Below are 22,179 nucleotides of genomic sequence, written 5' to 3' on the forward strand. Positions count from 1 at the left end.
GGCCGTGGTCGCATTCCAAGAGGTGGTCGTTTACGAGAGCTTCCAACAATAAGGCTTTGACCGGGAAAATTTTTTGATCGGGAAAAAAATTGGATGTTTAGGATAGGTGGTCGGTTACAAGAGGTGGTGTTCGACTGTATTAGAAGATATGCGACGTTCTCTAGAATGCTAAGTTTTTCTTCTTGTTTTAGCTTTATTTACCCCGTCTTATTCTTTTTAGGTGAAACTACTTTGTATTGAGTAGGTATCTTTCTTTTTGCATATTATTATTAATTTTTTTTTCTGGTTAGGAGTGGGTTCCGGCGGGTTCCGGACTGACTGTAGGTTGGGACACGTCACAACTTTAATGCTCTCCTTCCCGTTCTCCCCTCCTCCCTCTCAATGTTGTTTCTCACAATTCTGCTAGCCTGACGAGATCCGTCCCTATACAAATGTAACTAAGACTGTGTTCAGGAAGAATTTTCATTGTGTGGTCTAAAACCTGACAACATTGGCGGGCAGGTGGGAAGTTCACTGGCGGGAAAGGCGGAGTATTTCTCCCGGCTCAGGGGACGAGATCTGTCCCTAAAAATGTGACTCAGGGTGGTTTCCATTTGTCAGAACAGGCCGGTCTTTACATCGAATGCGTCATTTTGAAGTGATGGTACTGAAAAATCTTTAAAAATAATCACTTCGAAAATAGTACGCGCTGCTTTGAAGAAATTCAAAGGACTAGGATACAACTTATCCTTTTTATGAGCAAATTCCGCATACGAACTGACCAGTCTGGCCGGCCAGTTCTGAGAAATGAAAAGCGCTTTAAGACTGCACGATTTGTGACCAGTTGACTGCGATTTTTTTAATTGGTTTTTAATAAAAACTGGATTATTGTATAAAGCATGCCCGAGAAATCGCGACCATTAAATTGTCTTCTGGTTGTTCTTGCAAAGCGAAAATCACCAAGGTCTAGCAAAATTTCTTGAACGTTTTTTTTTTTTTGGATATGCTCGTGGAATAATTGTTAAATATGCTATGAGAATAACCGAAATACCATTTAAAACTTGTTTGAATGCTGAGCATTTTGGTGAGGCAAAAACATTAAGCATTATTCGAGCACTGTAGTGGCATTTTTCCAAAAAAATAGTTTTTGAGAGAAAATTAAAAAAAAAGAAAGAAAGAAAGAAAAAATGACAACTGAAACTCGATAAACAACTTTATCAAGTACAGTGAGCTACTTACCTAAAGCATCAAGCCTTAAAAGCAAGATGAATAATAGAATTATCATTGTTGTAGAATCCAGTTTGCACTCTGTTTTATTAATTAATTAATCAAATAATAAGCAAGTGTATAATGACTCATTGTCCGAGCATTTTAAAGGGGCAGTGTCACCGATTTTTTTGTGTTTCTTTGAAAAGCCAAACAAAATATTTGAATAGATGGAATCGTCAAAATAATGGTTTAGTTTTGTTAACAATAACCCTAATAATGCACAGAAACTAGTATTAATTATCTTTTGCTGGGGATGGCTAGGATGGAAATGGATTGCAACTTGAAAAAGTTGGCCAATTTTTTTCAGGTTGCTCCCGTGTATTGTAGAGAAGTCGTCAAAAACTGCTTATAGTTCGTTCTTCCCTGGATTGATCCCTTGATATTTCCTTCCCAGTGCTCTAACAGCAATATCATGTTAGGAAAAAGGTTCTTTATCATATATTTGAGCCATTTTGACGAAAATATAGCAAAATCACCGTGACAGTGCCCCTTTAATTACTTTTTAAGGTAAACCGAGTGGAAAAATAGAGCATTAAGTTGGAGCATTTTAGTGGGAAATCAGAAGCATAATGTGCAAAAGCCTATAGTATCAACAGCACGTTAGACATGTTAAGATTGTTAACAATAGTACATCATTTTGAAAATAAACCTCAGTAAAATAATAATGCTGTGTTTAAATTGCAACTACACGGCGGTCAATTTCGATGAATTTTTTTCAATCACCCAAGATCTTAAACAACTTACCAAGCACTATCTAAAGTCGCTCGAAGGTTGCCATAAATTCTCATTGATGGAAAACAATGAAATGCCTTTTACGACTGAACTAGAATTCATATTCCTAAAGTCTATAATTCCACAGCCGCCTGCACACTGTTTGAAAGCCTGAAATATATTAATATAAAAAAATCTCTAGAATTTTAAAAACACAACCTAACTATTTAAATCTCTGAGCAAGCCGACGCGACTTTTTAAGGAAATGTCAATAATTTGAGCAATTTCACTGCAGCGTCTTTTTCACAATTTGATACGTGTTTCCTAAGTTCTGAAAAAAGGCCTCGCGAGCGTTTCTCAAAAGTTCCGAAAGCATTTCGGTCTCGAATAATTACTTTACGGGTACAATGCCCATTGCCAGAATTTCGAGTTTTAATAATTTTTGAAAGCTAAAACGTTGAAAAAAATTACAAAGAAAGGGGATTTGAAAAACACTTCTAGGGACAGAAAAAATTTCGAGAGTTTTGAGAAACAGGCCCATGGACCGAACTCTTCAAATTCAATGTGATTTAGAAATCAATCCGATTCGCCGGAAAGCTACTACATTCAGTATAAGAGCATTCTTTTCATTCTCGTCTTCAGCTGTAGTGACGAATAGAGTTATCAATCTTCGACTTCAGAATCTGCAAAAAATTAGAAAAATCTCGATTACGGCAAGTTTGGTGAGGCAAACATCGTTAGGTTCGACAGGCACTGACGCATTTTGCGAATTAAGGTGCAGAGGCAGCTGGTCCAGACGCCGCTACTCTTGTGTGCCGAACTTAAATTAAATTAATGATTGTTTTGCGGCGCTTGTGATTGGCTGAAAGCCTCATAGTATGAAGAGTCGCGCATAAGGTTTAAGCGTGAAATAAGGCCAAAGGTGACTATCGCTTGATCCTCGGTAATCTCTTCCTTTGGCTTTCAATTTGCTAAGTTTTGTATATCATTTAGAGGGAATTGTTTTCACAAAAATCTGCTTTACATGCTCTTTTCATCGTCATCAGAGATCTTGAATTTAAAGCTATAATTTCTGGAAAAAGTTATGCAAAATCACCGATTAAGTTTATCTTTTCTCACGGTATTGCCATTTGGCGATAAATAACTACACCAGCTAAGCCACATCTTTGTACAGAATTCTTGTTCTTGCGACTCAGAGAAAATTGTTTATTTCTTTTCTGCACGTTTGGCGAATTAGGTGCGGTAGAAAGTACGCCGTCTGAGTCACTTGTCGCTCCCAAGTCACTCTTGAGTCGAACTAAAAAAATTAGGCTTGGCACATGAGTGGAGCAGCGTCCGGAACGGGCTTAACAATACAAACCGCAGAATTAAACCAAAACACAACGCTATATTTGAAATAATCATTTACGAATTGATGTTACTTGAACAAGAAAACGGCACCAAACACACACACACACAGACCAAAACAAACAAAGCAGAAAATATACCGTTTTTCAAGATGTCTTATAAGAATAGAAGTTCCATTTGATAAAAAGTTGAAAGGGACTCTGAGTTGTAATCCTTGCCTGCTTATCGCTGGTTGCCACGGAAACCGGAAAAATAATACAACTCAGATTACTTTTTACCAACCTCAAGTTCTGACTTGTCACTGGAGACAATCTCATACATAGGAGCTGCAAGATCTATGGTGGATCCCTTATCCTGGAAAATGTCAACGTTACAGTCGATGTTAGATCTGGATTTTACTTATTTAAAGAATATTTTTTCCCTCAGCATTTGCTGTGAGAGTACTAAGTGTTCATCAAGAGAATCATGATTCCCGTCCTCGCAGTCATGATTCTCGACCAGGAGTAGCAACGAAATTGAATTTAAGGACGGTGCCTACTATTGTTACTGCGCATACGTTCTGCGCATCTCGAAATACTCGGGTTTCCTATGGGTGGTGCCTGCATATACAGGAATATTTTTGCGCGGTTTAAAACTATGCGGAGAAAGCAGAACTTAGCAAACGCTTTTGGTATCTCAAAAGAAAATTGGGGGTAACCATGCATTTTTCAGAGATAATTAAGCTTCAATTTAGGAAAAAATCCCATACATTGCTTCATATTTTGGCGATTTTTAGAGATATTATAGCTCAATTATCTCTGAAAAATGCGTGGCTACCCCCAATTTTCTTTTTGGATTCCAATAGGCCTTCCTAAGATCTGCTTTTCCCGCATAGTCATAAACCGCACAAAAATACTTCGTTATTAGTAGGCACCGTCCTTAAGTATGGTTCGTCCGCATGCGTGAGCAAACAAAGTTCATGATTCGTATCACTGGCCCAACACGTATGAACAGTCCGGATAAATAGACAGACCAAAAACAATTGGCTGTAAAAAAGGCCAGGAAAGCTGAGCCGGGGAAACAATGCTACTCAGCTTCCACTCTGTTCTTTTGTTTGAAAGAAGTTAGCCTATTTTTTAGTCTAATATAATGGCTTTGCTCATCTGATTTTTGAGTTTAAACCATTGATGGCTGGTGGAAACAAGGCCAACAAAACCAAAATAATCACTCAATAAATCTACCCGCCGAGATCGTGCTATCGGCAGATAGTATCTTTTAAAGTGTAAATTAAGTTGAGTTTTAGTTTGGCTGGATTAGAAAATGGCGCGAGTTTGTTCTTTTCCTTTTCTTCCTTTCATTCCCTTCCCTCTCCTCCCTCCCTTCGTTCCTTCTTTTCTTCTTTGTCAATCTCTTTTTTAAAACCTTCAAGCAAAAACGAAGCGAACACGTGCATTATTTTCGAAAATAATCGAAAACCAGTCCAAAGCAGTAAGCCTTCGAGCAGTTACACTGTAATAATCGTACAAGCAATCACGGAAGTCAATGTCAATAGTTATTTACCTTATCGGATTCTTGTTTGATGACAAGTGCATTTGCCGTTATACAGGGAAATCCAGCAATGTCTTCGTACAAACAACTCCATCTGACCTTCCAGCCGTGCCAGAATTTACTTTGGTACAGGTTTAATATCCTCCTGCAAAAATTACATCATTACCACACGTGAGAAGCCCTAGGTGAGGTACTCTATAAAGGGGGAGGGGGGAGGGGGAAGGGAGGGGGAACTCCGCCCAAAAGGTGTGCCTTTTCACCCCCGTAATATGCGAATGAGTACAGAAATTTTAAAACTTTTTAGCATTTAAAAGAGCCGAAAAAATAGACTGTGAAAACGGATGGGTAGCAATTATATCAGAGTGTTCTTTTTATGACAGCAACCGACTGAGGACGTCATTCAATATTTAGGTGAGAAGTAATACGCGGTCAGTTTCACAATTTGTGTTAATATTTACTTAATCGCGAGGTGGCGTGACCAAGTGGTCAAGGTGCTAGATTTGTAATTCAAAGGTCCGAGTTCAAGTCCCTCTCTTCTTCAGAGAAGCCCCGTGTTCAAATCCAGGGCTACACATATAAACAGCTAACTGGGATTTAAAATTGGCCATTTTCTGGTGGTGTTGTGTCATTATCTCTGAGAACCTTCTTAGGACGACATGATAAGAAGTCATATCCGAGTCAGTAGACCTGCACTTTTCAAAAGCTGTATTTTCACTGGACCCTTACAACTTGCAGCTGCATTGCTTTTTAGAGCAGGGAACACTGTTCTGTTGTTCGTTTTTTGTCCTCTCGACCAACCATGTAAGACGTTGTAAACGGTGCAGGTCGCCCTTCGCTCAAGTTGCTTTAAACCTTATTACGACAGCAAGGCTAAGTGCAAAGTTTTTCACGTGAAAATTAGTTTATTTGCATATGAATGAAAACTAATTCTCATAACAAAAACTACGCACGAAGCCTCGCTTTCATAATGAGGTTCAAAGCAACTCGAAAATGGCCTATTAAGCTATTTCTTAATTTTTTTTCTGATCGAGATGTTCAATCACTTTTCAAAGGGCAACATGAAGTAAACGAAGCGTTGAACTCACAGCAATTTACCTGTCAGTAAGGAGGATAACAAAGCTGGACTCTTCACAAGTGACAGTCACGTGGTCCACGTAAACATCATCATATTGATCCAAACTCTGACGAAGTAAACATGTACCATTTGATGTGACGGTGCGCCAATGAAATAGTAAGGCAGCAAAACCTTTATTTACGTGCCCAACACTGCTACGTTACCAGTTTTTGTAATTAGTGACAAAAAAAATTGAAATATTTACAATATAGAAAAATCTAACTGAATACAACCTACTGATACAAGCAAATCCATAAAAAATATATACAGTTACATTATACTCAATGAAACAACAACAACAACAGCAACAACAATATCTCCCTAACGTCATGCATAGCTCAAAATCATACCGACTGATTAATGAATGATCACTAAAAACCTGTATTTGGACGTACTTGCTGCAAGTCTTGGACCTAACAACTAATAGAAGCAAGATGGAGATCCCCCTAATGATTATTCACCGTCTACTGTCTCCATTGATTTTCCGGGATTTACAAGGAATGCGCCTAATTTACAACCTACTTAGAATTAATTATCTGATCATTATTTGTGTCGTTAGTGCCAGCGGCACAACATTTATTTGTACCCTTCACATTCACATTGCCGCAATTGCCATCATTATCGTCCACGACTTGCTCCCGTCTGGCCTCGTGGCTCGGTCGGTAGAGGGACGGACGATCAAGTCCGGAAGTTGCGAGTTCAATTAATCCCGAGGCCAGAGTTTTTTATCATTGCCTCGTGCGGTCCCCCATTTCGGTTAATAATCCCTATTTAAAACGCTCAGTAGGAATATTCAAGGGTTCACTTAGCACTTTAACATACATTAAAAAGTTCATTGTCTGACCGATCATTTGCCTCCAATATTACTCAATTAGAGAGTAACCTTGGCGCTCGCTATTAGGAAGTAAACAAAATATTATACCGTGAAAGGAGATCATTGGTCACGGTGGTAGAATACAATGATAAGTAAACTAATCGTTTGTCTCACGATGTAGCCATTTAAGGTGCAGATTGTAGTTTAGTATTTCCATCACGAAGTTCGGCTTTGATTGGCGGATTTCGATCCTCGCTGCTTCTGGAAGAAACGGTCTCCTCAGTGGTCCGCAGATGCTCCGATTTCCTGCTGTGCTTGTTTATCGTTTATATCCAGGCATCCAGAATTTCTATTCCATCTACATCATAAGTGACTACATCGTGAGACAAACGATTATTTTATTTATTAAAATAATACATGTATATACAATAAGCACACAGTGAATCAATATCTCACCTTTAAGATACAATTTCCCTCAGCATCGTGTTCTGAAAATGGCTTGAGAGGCTTTTAAAAAAGAAGGGATACAAAGACTGTATCAGTTCTTCTAATCTCGGTAATTTAAAATTTAGATGCAGGCCCGCTTGCTCGTTTCCATACGAACGTCTATAAATTTTCAGACTTACGAAACTATATCTTCGCTATTTTAAAAATTTGCTTTTTTTAACTTGGCTTTTTTTTTTACTAATTTTAAGGTGCTCTTTTCAGCAGTGTCAACGGTTTTTCGTTTTCTGGCCTAAATCGAAATTTCAAATTACCGTGGTAAAGCTCTATGGATTCTTTTCAAAGTGTTCAAGAAAACGGCACCCAAGATTCCTTACAAGGGAAAACGAAACATTTGAACGACTATCGGTAAAATAAACTCTTCAAATAGAAACATCTAGCTATTTGCGTTTACCATGTTAGGAGCTGTAAAGCGTGGAAGTCTCATGCGATGTGCTATGTCCTCACCGTTGAGTTCCGCTGACCTGCAAAAAGCCGTGAGCAATCTAATCAATAGATACACAAGAGGTCTTCATTTCACTACTATGGACGAATATGGTTCTAAACGATAGTGGCAATGGTTTTACGATAGTGCCGAGATAGGCCCCCTTTCCAGGCATGCTGGAAATATTGTTAACTTGTCTGCCTCCTGCCAAGTTTGGATTTCTAGCTAGGTTTCAGTTAGGGGTATTTGTGTGTAGAGTTTGAATGCTTTGGATGTCCCAGAAATGCTACTACTGAACAGCCGAACGTTTTAACGGGAAGGGGGAGCAAGGATGGTGGAGTGGTGAGAGCACTCGCCCCCACCAATGTGGCCCGTGTTCGATTCCCGGTGTTTATAAATGCCATATGTGGTTTGAGTTTGTTGTTCGTTGTTGTCCCTGCTCCGAAGGTTTTTCTCCAGGTACTCCCGTTCAGTTTTCCTCCCTCCACAAAAACTAGCCTAATGGCAACGCGTAGGCTGCACAAAAACCAACATTGCCAAATTCCAATTCGACCTGGAACAGAGGATCAAAGAGCCACTCTGTGGACGCCACTGAAATTTCCATTTATTTTGTTATTATTATTATTATTAACCTATTAGCACCTACACATTTAATATTCAGACATTCATGATAAAGGCAGTTTGCATTACAAATTTCCAAAATACTTCTCACCTTCTCACGCCATCAAGGGTAAAACTGACCATGTCAATAACGCCTCCGGCTGGATGAGTAAGCAGTCCAAGCAGACCTTTACCAATTCCCTTGAAGAACCCTTCAACACCTTCAGAGCGAGCACCTTATCACAAAAAACAAACAAACAAACAAAAAATGGAATCTTCCACGAGTTTATGAGAAAGCATTCCTTAAATTACTCAACCGTTGAATGGGTTAGTCCGCCTTTCTCCAACTCTAAATAACCAGTAATGTTTATGCCCAATCATGGAATTTTGGTACACTTGGGCGACACATTGGGTGTGTTTGGTCGAGCCAGTATTAGTATTCTAACGAAAGCAACGAAAATACCTATTTTAAATGCTGAGTTTAGTTAAATACTGTTAGGTTGTGAAACGTTTGCCACTTATCTCATGGATTACAGGTCTCTTTCGATGAAGAAGTGAGGGCAGCTGAAGAGGGACAGGAATGGTCGAGGCTTTGTGGAGAAGCTATGTGGTTCATCCACGACAGAACATAAGTGAGTGTGAGAGTGAGCATAGCTAAATCTATTTTTCTCAATAACTTTTATTCAGGACCCAAATTGCCCATAGTGGCAGGTCTTCAAAAATGGACCTTCACCGATGACGTACCTGTGCCCTCGGCCCAGGCGATTTGAGGATGACATATGACGCAGGAAGAAGTGGGAGGAAGGAATGGATTTCTTCACCCACATGTTGCTTACCTTCAACAGGTTTGACCACTACTCCGGACACGCCAAAGAAAAGACCCTGAAAAAGGAAAGTTAAGTCAAGTAAACCCATTTCTTTAACACCAAAAACAAAGCAAATGTTTAAACTCACCATTAGCAGACTCTCTCCTCCCATAATCAATCCTCGACCGATTCCATGAGGTTCTTTGTGCATGCGCAAACGCCTTCGCTGAAGAAAGAAAAACATACCTTAAGTCCCCTGTACGGACAAGGTCAAGTCACTAGTGGATTTTATTCCGTTGGTAACAATTCAGTGTCAGAGTTGACGAAGTTACAGTCGACTCCCGATAACTCGAACCCTCGCTAACTCGAACCTCCCGCTAACTCGAACCAATTTTCTTTTCCTTTCAGGTCATTTTATATATAATTTTACCCTCGATAACTCGAACTCCCGATAACTCGAACCTTTTTCAATTTCCCTTGAAGGTTCGAGTTATCGGGAGTTGACTGTACTTACCATCTGAAAATTTGAGTCGAAGGTGAGTGTTGCTACTGCCTGTCCCAAGGACCCAGTGATCCTAGAGAACGCCCCCGCGGTACCGCCTAGGAACAAATAAATACTAAATGTTAAGATGACCAATCACATGAAATCTATAAAAAAAAACCCAAACAGGAAGGAATGTGGAACAAAAATGTTTGAGAACAACAGTGCCGAAAACTGCTGAATAAACATTGTTTAAAGGGGAAGTTTCACGCAAATTTGCCGTCATTTCAAAACCCAAAAATGTTTGTCTGTCAGCAGAAACAACAAAATAATTGTCAAGTTTGTTATAAATTACCATCCCAGTGCAATAAAACTGTCGCTTAGTACCTCTGGTCAGAGACAGAGTAGGTCGGTATGGATTGAAACTTGAAAAATGTTACAAGTTTTGTTTTGTTTCCAAAATGCGCTAGAACAGATCACCAGTTGTTCCTTTCAAGGATTGAGTTGATTTCTTTCCCCTCGTCATTCTAGAATTATTTGACAGCTGATTGAAGGTCTTATCTCATCATTTTTAACAAAAGATATCAAAAACCCTATGATACTTCCCCTTTAAGTGCACCGTAAAATCCGCAAAAGAGATCTGTGAATTACCTATCACGTGACCCAGCAAGCTCTTCACACCTCGGGCAACTCCTTCAGCAAACTCCCCAGGCCCAGCGATGATACCCTGAAAGAAAAATGAATATTAATGACACCCCATTTTGTTAGGACAGATTGTACGTAAATGCGCACACATCTGTTTCTCTCCCCAAAACGCCGACGGAAGTTCATAGTTTTCCTTGGATTTTAACGCGGCATAGCTAAGCAGTGTCTTTTAATTTTTCCCTTAATATAAGAACTATGTCCAATAAAGAGGCTTAAGTGAAAAACACTCAAAAGTTACAGACCTGACGCTTCATTAGACAAACATCATCGTTATTGCAGTTCCCCCTCTAAAGTACAACACATTACTAATAGGAATACAATCTTTGCAATCGACCCACACGGATACAGTTTCCTATTAAACGAGGGTCATATGGTGAAAGCAGAAACCTCACCTGATAAGGTTCGTAGAAGAAGTCCTTAAATCCTTCACCAATCCCATGAATCAGTGCGTATGGGTTTCCAAGCACGTCAAGACCCAAAACGAGGACATAGACTTGGCGAACAGCCTGTGGAAAATGTTCAACCCGTATGACTCTCAACGGCAACATCAGCAACAAAACCGAACTTGTGCAGAGACGTTACAAGAACAGTGAAAAAGAAAAACGATGAACTATTTGTCAGAACTGATTTCATTACCTGCATGGTGTAATGTCGCCTAATCTGAGCAACGAGATTCTCTTGCGTCAGAAATGCACTGACCCGTTGAAAGTAAGCAAGTCTGCAACAAAAGAAAAGGTCACAAAGAAAGAAAGTGAAGCATCTACAAGTATAACATAACACCACCTGACACCACTAACACCACCTGTAAGTTGAAAAACCCCTGTCATTAAAAAGTACTTCGTAGTAGATAGATATGAACATGAACATGAACGTGAGCAAGAGCATAAACACGAACACGAACATGAACACGAGCACAAGCAGGAACCCAAACACGAACGCGAACACGAACATGAACACGAACAAGCACAAGAACATAAACACGAGCATAAGCACGAACCCAAACACGAACGCGAACACGAACAAGCACTCGAACATAAACACGAGCAAAAGCACGAACCCAAACACGAACGCGAACACGAACATAAACATGAACACGAACACAAGCACGGACCCAAACACGAACGCGAACAACGACAAGAACACGAAAATGAACACGAGCACAAGCACGAACCCACGAAGGCAAACACCGACACGAACACGAACACGAACACGAGCATGAGCACGAACACAAACGCGAACGCGAACACGAACACGAACACGAACATGAGCACGAACACAAACGCGAACGCGAACACAAAAACGAACACGAACACGAGCACGAACACAAACGCGAACGCGAACATGAACATATACGATGAGTCCCCATAGTTCAGTTTACACTATGACAGCACACAGCATGTCGTAATGCATAAAAAAACAAATCTTAGTGGTAAAGTGAGAAACTTTAGTAAAGTGTCGAATACATTGTAGCGCAAATTGTAATAATAGGAATAAAATAAAAAGGAGTAGATATTTTATTACAGTCAGACTATGCCACGCATGACCAGTATTTCCGAGAATGAAATGAACATTAGAATTCCTCTCTGTAATGTCCGGCATTTGAATGGAATCTTGAAGATTTCTCTGGAATCTTTCCGAAAAGGAGGACGTTTTCACTATGGCGTCATTTAACTGCAACTACCAGAATCCTTCTTTTTTTGTTGTTTTCTCATGCTAATTAGAGCTACAGTGTGTATTGTTCTTGTTCTTTGCTGGGATTACAAAATTTGAATTTGAAAAGAAAAACGAAATGAATTCTGATAGCTAGTTGTAATCAAATAATGCCATCATGAAAATAGTCTATTGGAGTTAATTAATATCAATAAATCGAATATTAACAACTTCGCAAAAAACATCCTCATAGAAATTTTACACTATCATATTCCTTATAAAGGTTTATTTAATTCTCACCAGCAAAATATGTCTCCATAGCAAAGTTAGGTTATTAATGCACCATCGCAACGTAACATTAAGTTCACGTTGAAAAGTAAACTACGAGTGTTGTGGTAACTCTTACCTTAGTTCCGCATCATTGATGTCAGTAAGGGTCGCTCCAATAGAATCAATGAAGAAGTCCCAAAGATCCTGAGCAAAAGCTTGTTCTTCATCTTCTTCGTCGAACGAGGATGCCAGCGAAAAGCTCAGATTAATCTAGAGAACACGTTAAAGTTAGTACGTCCACCAATGTATTACTCCCCTAAAAGTACATGTATGACTGTGACACCAGCAGGAACAACAAGAGAACTAACAACGGGCAAACAAGACCACACACATCCTCATAGTGTTCTTGCGGCACATTGGGCAATAACAAAGCTAATAGACTATTTCCGATAAATTGAAATTCGAAATTGGCCACGAGGCTTGGGGGAATAAAGAGCCAAGCTAGAATTTTAATATATCGGAAATGGTCTATTTTTTTTAATTTTGCAACACGCTGGATACCAGTTAAGGCTCGTTTAAACGGTTTCAACATTCGCCCAACATTCGTTCAACAAAAGTTGAACGGATGTTGGGCAAATGTTGGATGAACGGAGTGTTCAAACGGTTTTAACGCCATTCGACATTTACAAGAACAAAGAAAATGTTGAATCGATGTTGAATGAGAGTTTAAACCAATTTAAATTTGATTCAACACACTTTCAACAAGCTTTCAACATACGTTTACCCTTTCAACAATGTTGAACGACCCGTTCAAAAACCCCCGACATTTGGTTCAACAACTGTGTTGAACGGATGTTGAATCGAATGTTGAAACCGTTTAAACGAGCCTTTAGATAAAAATGTTTTATCGCTGATTTCATCGAGGCTAAAAGAAAAAGAATCACACCTTGAGTGGGGACAAATGAAAGAATTCCAGGAAAACTTTTTGCGTCTCCAAAGCAGCCTGCAATGAAAAAAAAAAAAATCAAGTAAGGCACGTTTCTTCAAGGGACAATCTTCAGCTCGTGTTATATTTAACCACAGGTTAAGTTCTTTGCATTTTTTATTGCTAGGCATGCAAATAAACGAAAGCGTTGCTGACAGACTTTCTTAGGAAGCCTATTGGCATGACTTGAACACATGGTCATCCGCACAGTCATCCTCAACTACAACTGTGACCGTCCTGGTCATGCTTCTAGACCAGACATACCTTAACAGCCTCTGTTTCCCTCAGTGGTACGGCGACTCTTTTCAGGTCTTCCTCAAAGTAGCTTTCCTAACGTGGCAGCCAAAGAAAATTCGTCAATAAATTCACACCATTTTTATTCCAAAGAAAGCCAAAGAGCAACAAAGGATCTGTTATAGACTACAATGCTGGCGGGATTGCAGTAGACCTGCACCCTTCAAAAGCTCTATTTTCACTGGACCCTGATAACCTGCAGCTGCATTGTTTTTTAGGGTTAGGAGCATTGTTCTGTTGTTTGTTCTTTTGTCCTCTCGACCAACCATGCAAGATTTGCAAACGGTGCAGGTCGCCTCCAGGATTGCACGCATTGTACCACAGGTAGCCCAAGCGTGTATGTTGACCTTCAATCTCGTTCCCAGAGTCCTCAGGCTCTTTGGCTAGCGGTTGGTCGCCAGCAGAGACTCTGGGGAACTGGAATTTTGTTTAAATTTTTTGCTTGGCTGCTTCGTAACGGTTTGCATTGTTTTACCGCAGAAATCCTGCGGTAATAAATTCGAGTTCCCCAGAGTCTCTCCTGTCCACTAACCGCTGGCCAAAGAGCTCGAGCACTGTACAATCACGGTAATTTCAGCGTCACGGTAACCGTTGCGTAAATAGTGTAATTATAACGTTTTGTATGCGAGAAAAACGTTTCCCATTTGAAAGCAAAATTATGAATGTGTCTTTTTTTTTTTTTATCTTCTGTCCTTTTTGAGTTGATTCAAGGTGATTCAAAGGGGTTTTACTTCCGCCGTTTTTACTCTTAGATATCGTTATACAAGAGTGAAAACAGATTGTGTCATTACAAAGGTCGATATAAACGCTTGTAAAACGCAAATGCCATGCGTCTAACCCTTAGTGATTACATTCAAAATCCTGAAAAAAAAACCTTCCTGAGACAGTTTAAAACACAATGCTAATACAACGTTAAACAATTCATTCCCTTTCAAATGGAAAGTGTATTTGTCCAGTAAAGGAATTCGCCTTCCACTGGTAGGAAATTTTGAATTGACATTTTACCAAAGAGAAATGCAACTTTTCTTTACACTAACTAAATCCGAATTTCTGAGTGATTAAGGCCATCCGAACAGATATCCACCGAAATAAACCGTTCGGTGTCCCTGGTTCCTGTACAACACAATCTTCTTGAAGGTCAAATAAAAGGAAGAACGACACAATACCTCCTCCAGAAGTTCGTTTTGTTGCCTGAAAAGCCCAGCCATGGCAATTAAAAATCCTTTGTCAACTTTAACATTCATCTCCTGAACTAAAGCTTTGGCGTACCTATACGGAGGAAAAAAAATGAGGATGCGCAACAATTAATTTTTTTTTTTTTTTTAAATATGACTAATTTAAAAGACACCAGGTTTTGTAATTCACCTTAGGTTTGATACCAAAGCTCATTTCCAGATTATGATAGTTACGGCATAGACTAGTTTTACCTCGACCGACCGACCGACCCAAAATTTGGAAACGACCAATGTAACATCTCAAAAAACACTTACATTCCAAAACCAAGTAGGAGACCGACTAGTTCGTTAGCTGCACTGTTTGGTGGGCTGTGTGAGAAATTTAGTTACCTGTGAGAAACCTTAAGTTAGTTTACCGAAAATAGGGTTGCCATTCAGGTTAAGAACTGAAAGTTCCCGCCTTTTGCCGACTTTTCACTCAGCAGACAGACTAGCCAAGACAAATACTTTGGAAAAAAAGTTGGCGATGAAACTGCAAAAATCAATTCCATCATAAATATTTTTGAAACGACATTACCTTTTCAAACAAGGAAACTCTTTTGCAAACTTTGTGGCTAGAAAAATAAAATTCCCCAACTTTTCACTGACGTTGAAGGTATAATTTAGAATTTCCCTGATTTGATGAAAAATGCCCGGACTTTTACCTGACTTTGAAAAAAAGAAGCACATCAGTTTTTTCTTGACTTTTCCCTTATCATGGCAACCCTGTTATTGGCAAGGAGAAGGATTTCAATCCGCGACCTCCAAAAACAAAACCAAACGGCTACGTTGCAGTAATTCTAAACATGAAATTTTGTACTCACTTGATGTGATACATGCCTTCCTTGGGCACTTGGTGATAAATAACTGACACCTCAATGAAAGGCTTGAACCCTGAAAGTACAAATGAATTATTAATTATACGCGACGAGAAGCTGTTCGCAATACAAAATGGACCAGGTTGGGGCAGTGGCGAGAGCACTCGCCTCCCACCATTGACCAATGTGCCCTGGGTTCGATTCCCGGACTCGGCGTCATACGTGGGTTGAGTTTGGTGTTGGTTCTCGTCCTTGCTCCGAGAGGTCTTTCTCCGGGTTTTCGCCTCTCCTCAAAAACCAACATTTCCAAATTCCAATTTGACCTGGAATCTGACGGCCACAGGTTTGTTAGTCGTAACAGACTGTTAGGTGTCAACCTCGTTAAATGAAGTTGATCGATTGATTGACTGTTCCCAATTAGTGCTCTGCGCTAAATACATCGACACTTAAATAAAGTGATTTCTTTATCTTATTTTAACTAATTGGAAACAGAAGACCAAGTCAGTCGTGTGCAAATACATGCCACCAGGGCAACATACAACAACTTATTAAACAACTTTATTAAATATTCATATCTTTTACAGGAATACACACAGCCCGCATATAGCAGAGCTAATCGAGGCGGGCTGTGTGAGTTAATAATTATTACAAACAGAAAATTACAAACATGCTAGTAAACGGAAAACTTAACTTTAACTTAACTTAACAGATTTAGATAAGGCTATACATCAAAATTAAAGTAAATTATATGTAATTTTTTATTATCATTAATATTACAATAGAAAAGAGATGAAAAGGGAAAAGGAGCATCAGATTATACTGGCAAAGAGAATATCATGGATAATCAGCTTTAGTTTTTCAATTGGTCCAATATAGGAGTCTACAGTTTCAAGTGAATCAAATAACTTTCCTTTTAGGGATTCTTCACAAGATTTTTTTGTACTTTTTTTTAGAGTTGCAGGCATCCCGTTCCAAATCTTGACCCCAACACGCGAGAATGCATTTCGTGTGGCATTAATGCGAGATTCCTTAGTATAAAAATGATCAGAGGTAGAGGAGCGCGTTTTATAGGAATAGACACTAGAAATTCGAGAAAACAGATTCGGATTTGGAGGTCGCGGATTGAAATCCTTCTCCTTGCCAATAACATACCTGTCTTTCGAAAGACAACCGGAGGGAGGGGAGATGGATAAAGAACTACAGGAAACACCGTACCAATCTGCTGATTATCAATCTGAGGAAAACAACAACAACAGCGTAAGAATGATATATTATTCAAAGTGACACAGGCAAACTTGGAAAAAGGAAATCCGAGTGCTCTTGTCGGGAGTCGAACCTAAGACCTTCCGATACTAGTTCGGATGTTCTACCACTGAGCTACAGGAGACTCGTGGGAGCTAAGGCCATTAAACTAGGTTCATGGGACAAACAAACATCCCGCATACTGCTAGGATTTGAATGTCAGGAGAGTAGGATAAGTTCGCCGACCAGGAACGGTCAAAAGCATCAGCTTGGGCTGGGTAATGTACTCCTTTTAGTCATAATTTTCACATAAACAGATTCTTCCACACTGTTATAAAATGGTCCTCATTGCTCATGTCAGGGGAAGTATCACTGGGATTTTGACCTTTTCTGATGAAAATGGTGCAACAACACCTTCACTTTTTTTACAAAATAATTCTTATACTAGAACATCAACAAAAAGAAATCAACTGAATTCTTGAAAGGAACAACTCGTGACCTCCTCTAGTGCATTTTGGAAACAAAAATGCGAAAACTTGAAAACAGTTAGCCTCCAAATTGCGGTTAGTCTAACCCAGTCCATCTGTGGCCAGAGGCACTCATCAATACTCTCAGTACACTGGGTGACAACCTACAACACATTTGAGCATTACTTTTAGGCTTCTGTTGATAAGAAAACGATTTGAAGTTTAGATATGAAACCGAACTCTCGTGATACTTCACCTTTAAGACAGAGTATCACAGCTTTCAAAAAATTGAATAAAAACCATCTGTAACACGTAAACAGGCTTATGTTAAATTTGAAAATACTAGGGGGCGTCTACCATACCTGAATTCTGTGCATTTTGCAGTGTAAACTGTGATAGTGGTCTGAGCGTGCGTAGTTAAACCAAACTGCAGGTTCAAACAGTCGGCGAATGGCACCTCTGTGAGGACGTGTCATTGTCATAGAGCTAAAGTCAACCTTAAAAAGATTGGAAACGTCAAGGGTGAGCAGATTGTTCCCAGCTCCTTAGCCTAGTTATTTGGCCAAAAATAACTTAGATTACGGCTAATTGATTGATTGATTCATACTGAAATTTTGCCTAGGAACAGTCCATCACATAAATGTTTCCTTAAGAATTAGCAAAGAAAGATGTTGGTCGAAAATTCCTCAAGAGACCATTTCAACATTGAGTATACTTCTTAATGATCATTTTTTCTTGTGATATCATTGTTCTCTGTAAAATACTCGGACACCAGGAAGGAGTGTGCACCCTCATTAACTAAAGACTTACTCATTTATTAATTGATTGATTGATTGATTGATTGATTGATTGATTGATTGATTGATTGATTGATTGATTGATTGATCGATTGACGGACGAACCGTGGACGGAAGGACCGACCGAACGACCGACCGACCAACTGACAGGTTGCTTTCCCGTCTTCCTGATCAACTGGTCAATTGTTGAAAGGTTGAATGTAATTATACCTTCCTATCTTCCAAATCGATTACTTCATCGTTATATTTCCAGGCGTCTTCTAACCAAGTCGACAACTCCAGATTCAGCGTTTTCCATCTTCCAGCGGATCTCTCCACCTGCCAGATCGAGGACGAACTATACCGCAAGACACAAATAAAATAAGATACGACGTACTGAGGCCTTACTCGTAACTAAACGGCACTTACTGAGCTCAAGTCTTCAAGCGACTCAAATACTTAAGAAAGAAAAACCTGAAAAAACTCACACAGAAACTTAAAAACAATACAAGGAATTGTGTGCTCCATCTTCATTGCGTTTTTCATAGCGTTTAATGACTTATTAGGACGATACCGTTTATTATGTTATAAGGGCTCGTTCTAAATTTTCAACCAGTGGTTCAAATCAAAATTTTACCCATTCAGACGAAAGCTATTGCTCAGCGTTCTCCCCTGGTGCTTTTTATTTAATTGCCAGTTTATTGGCTGGTTACCAACACGCCACAACGGTATGGTCTGAACGAAAACGTTTTATCTGAAATTGTCAATGAAAGCTTGCTTCTTTGAATTAGTTTGAAATCAATGAACGAGTTTCCAAGCCCACAGAATGTTTAAGTACTCAAATGTTCAGTTCAAAGTCTAGTGAGAATTGTTGTATCCCCAGACCAATAACTGAGTCTGCAAAAGGGAGGCTACACTATAGGGAATCTGTTCCATGGAACAGGATCCCCTTAGAGATTAGGCAGTGGCCCAATTTAAACCATTTTAAAATTTCAGTCAATGGGAAGATTTTTTGCGACCATTTTAATCAGTGAAAATTAACTTTAAAAGTTTTATTGCATTTCTCCTTCAGGTTAGGTAGTTACGTAACTTAATGTATTTTAGGCTACACGACTCCTAAGAAGACCATGTAAAATGATATAATTTCGTGTATAAACAATAAAGATTGGTTGAAAGGCCGGAACTAAGGTTTCGATTGTATCACGATATTTACGTTGTGTACGGTACAGTTGGAAAGACTCAATTCCAAGAGAAAAGTCGGGTAGTTCTTCATTATTTTCGACCATTTCTCGGAAAACTTTGTAAAAACTAGGCGACGGTGACCCGAGTTTGTGTGAATTGCACACGTCATCTTGTGGACATCTCATGTACTATGATGACACCAATAGGACTTAGATAGGAAAGCACTAACTGATTTGAATAATGGTTCCTTGAAAGGGTTAAATTGTTATTAATTGTCGACCTTTTGCCACAAACCTGGACAAAGTAATGTAGGCAACTTCATCAGGTTTTCCATTCACGAGAGACAAACCAACTCCATCCAGTGACACAAACAGTTCCATGTTAACAACTTCGTAGTCACAGCACTGAAGAATTAACCATTCGTTTAAAAAAAAGCGTTTAGCAGTCTTAGTCACAACCAAACAAACAAATACAAATTTACTATATTACAGCTTGTGTAGTTTACGCTTGTAGTTCATTTCTGTGACCTGTCAGTTTTTCAGCAGACCGATTTAAGTTGTTCTTGTGCATTTAGGAATTGCGTCATGAATAACTAGAGATCAGGTTTTGACGCTACTCTCCGAAGATCGTTTTTTTTTTTTTTTTTCAAAATGTAGAAGCAAACACAACATTTATAAGCATTACTTTTAGAAGATCACCACAATCTGACTAGATCTGACAGGATCAACTTTTGCATATTTTCGAGAATTGAGGAAAAAATATCAACGTTAGTATTAAATTTTACCAACCTTTCGAGCCAAGCAGGACAACTTCCCATTATCGGCAAAGATGAGAACTCTTTGAAGACCATCCATAACCGACACCCAGTAGATAGTTTTCTTCACTCTGTGCTGTGGCCGTCCATCCACATTATCCCACACACCCTGGTCTATCCCATCAGGCACCGTGGTAGATGATCCGCACATGAGGCCACAGGTGGTGTCTCTGTCCTCCAGTTGCTTTCGCTCGTCTTTGACTGGCGGAGAGTTCTCGTCAAGCTCCACTCGAATTTCACCAAAATCATCCTGTGGATATAGAGCAGTTTTCAATTGAGTGTCGAAAGTAATTTCGCGTTTGCTTTGGTTTTGCTTTACTAGACTCTATGATTGGTTGGCAAAGTTCGCGCCATTTACTCAACCAATGGGAAGCCAAACCAAAACCAATCGTGCTTGGTCACACGCGTTTTCCCGCGCTTGACGCAGGTCATTTGTATTTGCTTCTAGTTCTGATTGGCTGATTGTGCTGTTTACATCTGTTGTATTTGGCCAGAGAAATTACTTTGCTTTTGGTTTTACAACACTCGATTGAAAACCGCACTAACAGGTCGGTGTTGTAACAGTAATATCACGTGTTCAGAATAGTGAAAGGCAGTTTTTCAGTTACTAATACCAAGTGCCGAAAATTGTCCAAACGGACAAAGGTGAAGTGTAAATCGCAAAACCTTGAACGCTTATTGATGCAACTTAAATAATGTCAATAATTATCATTTCAGATGTTTGAAAAAAAAAGAGGAAGAGTCTGCACGAATTGTGGTCTACCAGGACAACACCAAACGAATTGTCCGGAAAAATTGGAATGTCAGCACTGTCGAGACGGCTGTAGAAGAAAAGGTTCGATTGTACAAAGATCGTCAAGAAAAAAAAGCATACACACCTCTTAGGAAAAAGAAAAAGAGTAAACATGTTTCGGATGAAACTTCATCTACATTATTCACCTTAAATGCAGATGGATGAAATTTCATCCACAACATGTTTACTCTTAACAACGTCGTAACTTAAGCAAGTTACCTTGTCCACCGTGGCCTCCATTGGTTTGTCTAGCCCAGTGTAAGGTTTCCAGAACAGTTTCCTGACTCCGAGGGGGTCATCCCAAGAATAAAGGATCATTTGCTTGGGATCAAGAACTGTTACTTGGCCACTATCCCTGTAAATTACATGTTCCATATAAGTATAAAACCCTGTCGTGAAACGAAGGCAATACTTATGATGTGCTCACTCAGGAGACATCGTAATTAATAGACTATTTCCGAGTTGCTGTGAACCTCATTATGAAAGCGAGGCTAAGTGCAAAGTTTTTATTATGAAAATTAGTTTCCATTCATATGCAAACAAAACTAATTTTCGTATGAAAAGTTTCCACTTAGCCTCGCTCTCATAATGAGGTTCACAGCAACTCGCAATTGGTATATATCGCAAACGCTGTTACTTACTTTTGATGAAATCGGAGTGGAATGTCGTCACACAAGTTCTCGATCCTAATCGTCCCGACCCCAGAAGAGAAGGGTGTAACCACCACAGTTGTAACAGCGTCTTCAACCTCACCATGGACGTCAACAGTAAGCGCTTGTAGGTCAGCAATTCTCAGAACAGTCGTGTGAGATGTGTTGAAACTGAACGGCTTCGAGATGACGTTCGACATGGTTAGCTTTAAGACGATCACACCGGACTTGTCAATGGGCCAAAACGGTTTACTCTAAACACAAAATGTCGACAGTTACCAAAAGTTTTAACATTCTAACATACACGCACTTTCAGCATGTAAACCACTATAAGTAATATATCAAACACGAGGAAGAGTGTTTCCTCCGATTTCCAAACACCGAGAAGTAGGTTGGAAAAACGAGGCGCAGCCGAATTTTTTTTTAGCCAAATTCGAGGTATTTGGAAAGAGGGGGAAACACTCTTTCGAGTGTTTGACATAGCTACTCAAACTATTGATAATTCTTGGAGAAATTCGCAGCAAAATTTCACAAAATTTTAGGATAATTAAGATCACATTTCTAAACCTCCTTCACGGTAGTGATTTGCTTTGTTTTGGCTTGATGAATTATAAATGAGTTGGAGAATGGTTCATGAAACCCGAGCTAAGATTAATACTGCGAAAGTAAAAGTCAGTTTTCCCTTGAGAACTTGGGCCAAAATAGTCCTTCCATGTAATCCGTAAATAGCTGATAGTACCTGA

General features: G+C 39.4%; 1 protein-coding gene across 1 annotated transcript in view; it reads right to left on the reverse strand.

Moving 5' to 3' along the window:
• Positions 1–1,179: 1,179 nt before the first annotated feature.
• Positions 1,180–22,179, reverse strand: part of LOC146453643 (intermembrane lipid transfer protein VPS13C-like) — a 100,500-nt gene continuing 79,500 nt past the window's right edge. The window contains exons 91-115 of the mRNA XM_085096421.1: positions 21,428–21,690; positions 21,006–21,141; positions 19,968–20,243; positions 19,474–19,583; positions 18,229–18,355; positions 17,584–17,718; positions 16,665–16,746; positions 15,519–15,588; positions 14,647–14,749; positions 13,451–13,516; positions 13,148–13,204; positions 12,338–12,471; positions 10,918–10,999; positions 10,674–10,787; positions 10,228–10,303; positions 9,610–9,695; positions 9,244–9,321; positions 9,126–9,171; positions 8,402–8,525; positions 7,660–7,729; positions 7,218–7,268; positions 5,929–6,014; positions 4,846–4,978; positions 3,589–3,660; positions 1,180–2,642 (exon numbers count right to left, since the gene is read on the reverse strand). Of these exons, the coding sequence (XP_084952547.1) occupies positions 2,598–2,642; positions 3,589–3,660; positions 4,846–4,978; positions 5,929–6,014; positions 7,218–7,268; positions 7,660–7,729; positions 8,402–8,525; positions 9,126–9,171; positions 9,244–9,321; positions 9,610–9,695; positions 10,228–10,303; positions 10,674–10,787; positions 10,918–10,999; positions 12,338–12,471; positions 13,148–13,204; positions 13,451–13,516; positions 14,647–14,749; positions 15,519–15,588; positions 16,665–16,746; positions 17,584–17,718; positions 18,229–18,355; positions 19,474–19,583; positions 19,968–20,243; positions 21,006–21,141; positions 21,428–21,690 (2,622 nt within the window). The 3' untranslated portion in view covers positions 1,180–2,597. The remainder of the gene's footprint in view (positions 2,643–3,588; positions 3,661–4,845; positions 4,979–5,928; positions 6,015–7,217; positions 7,269–7,659; positions 7,730–8,401; positions 8,526–9,125; positions 9,172–9,243; positions 9,322–9,609; positions 9,696–10,227; positions 10,304–10,673; positions 10,788–10,917; positions 11,000–12,337; positions 12,472–13,147; positions 13,205–13,450; positions 13,517–14,646; positions 14,750–15,518; positions 15,589–16,664; positions 16,747–17,583; positions 17,719–18,228; positions 18,356–19,473; positions 19,584–19,967; positions 20,244–21,005; positions 21,142–21,427; positions 21,691–22,179) is intronic.

Source organism: Pavona decussata, unplaced genomic scaffold (assembly GCF_977016875.1).
Source record: "Pavona decussata unplaced genomic scaffold, jaPavDecu1.1 SCAFFOLD_327, whole genome shotgun sequence".
NCBI classification, from domain to species: Eukaryota; Metazoa; Cnidaria; class Anthozoa; order Scleractinia; family Agariciidae; genus Pavona; species Pavona decussata.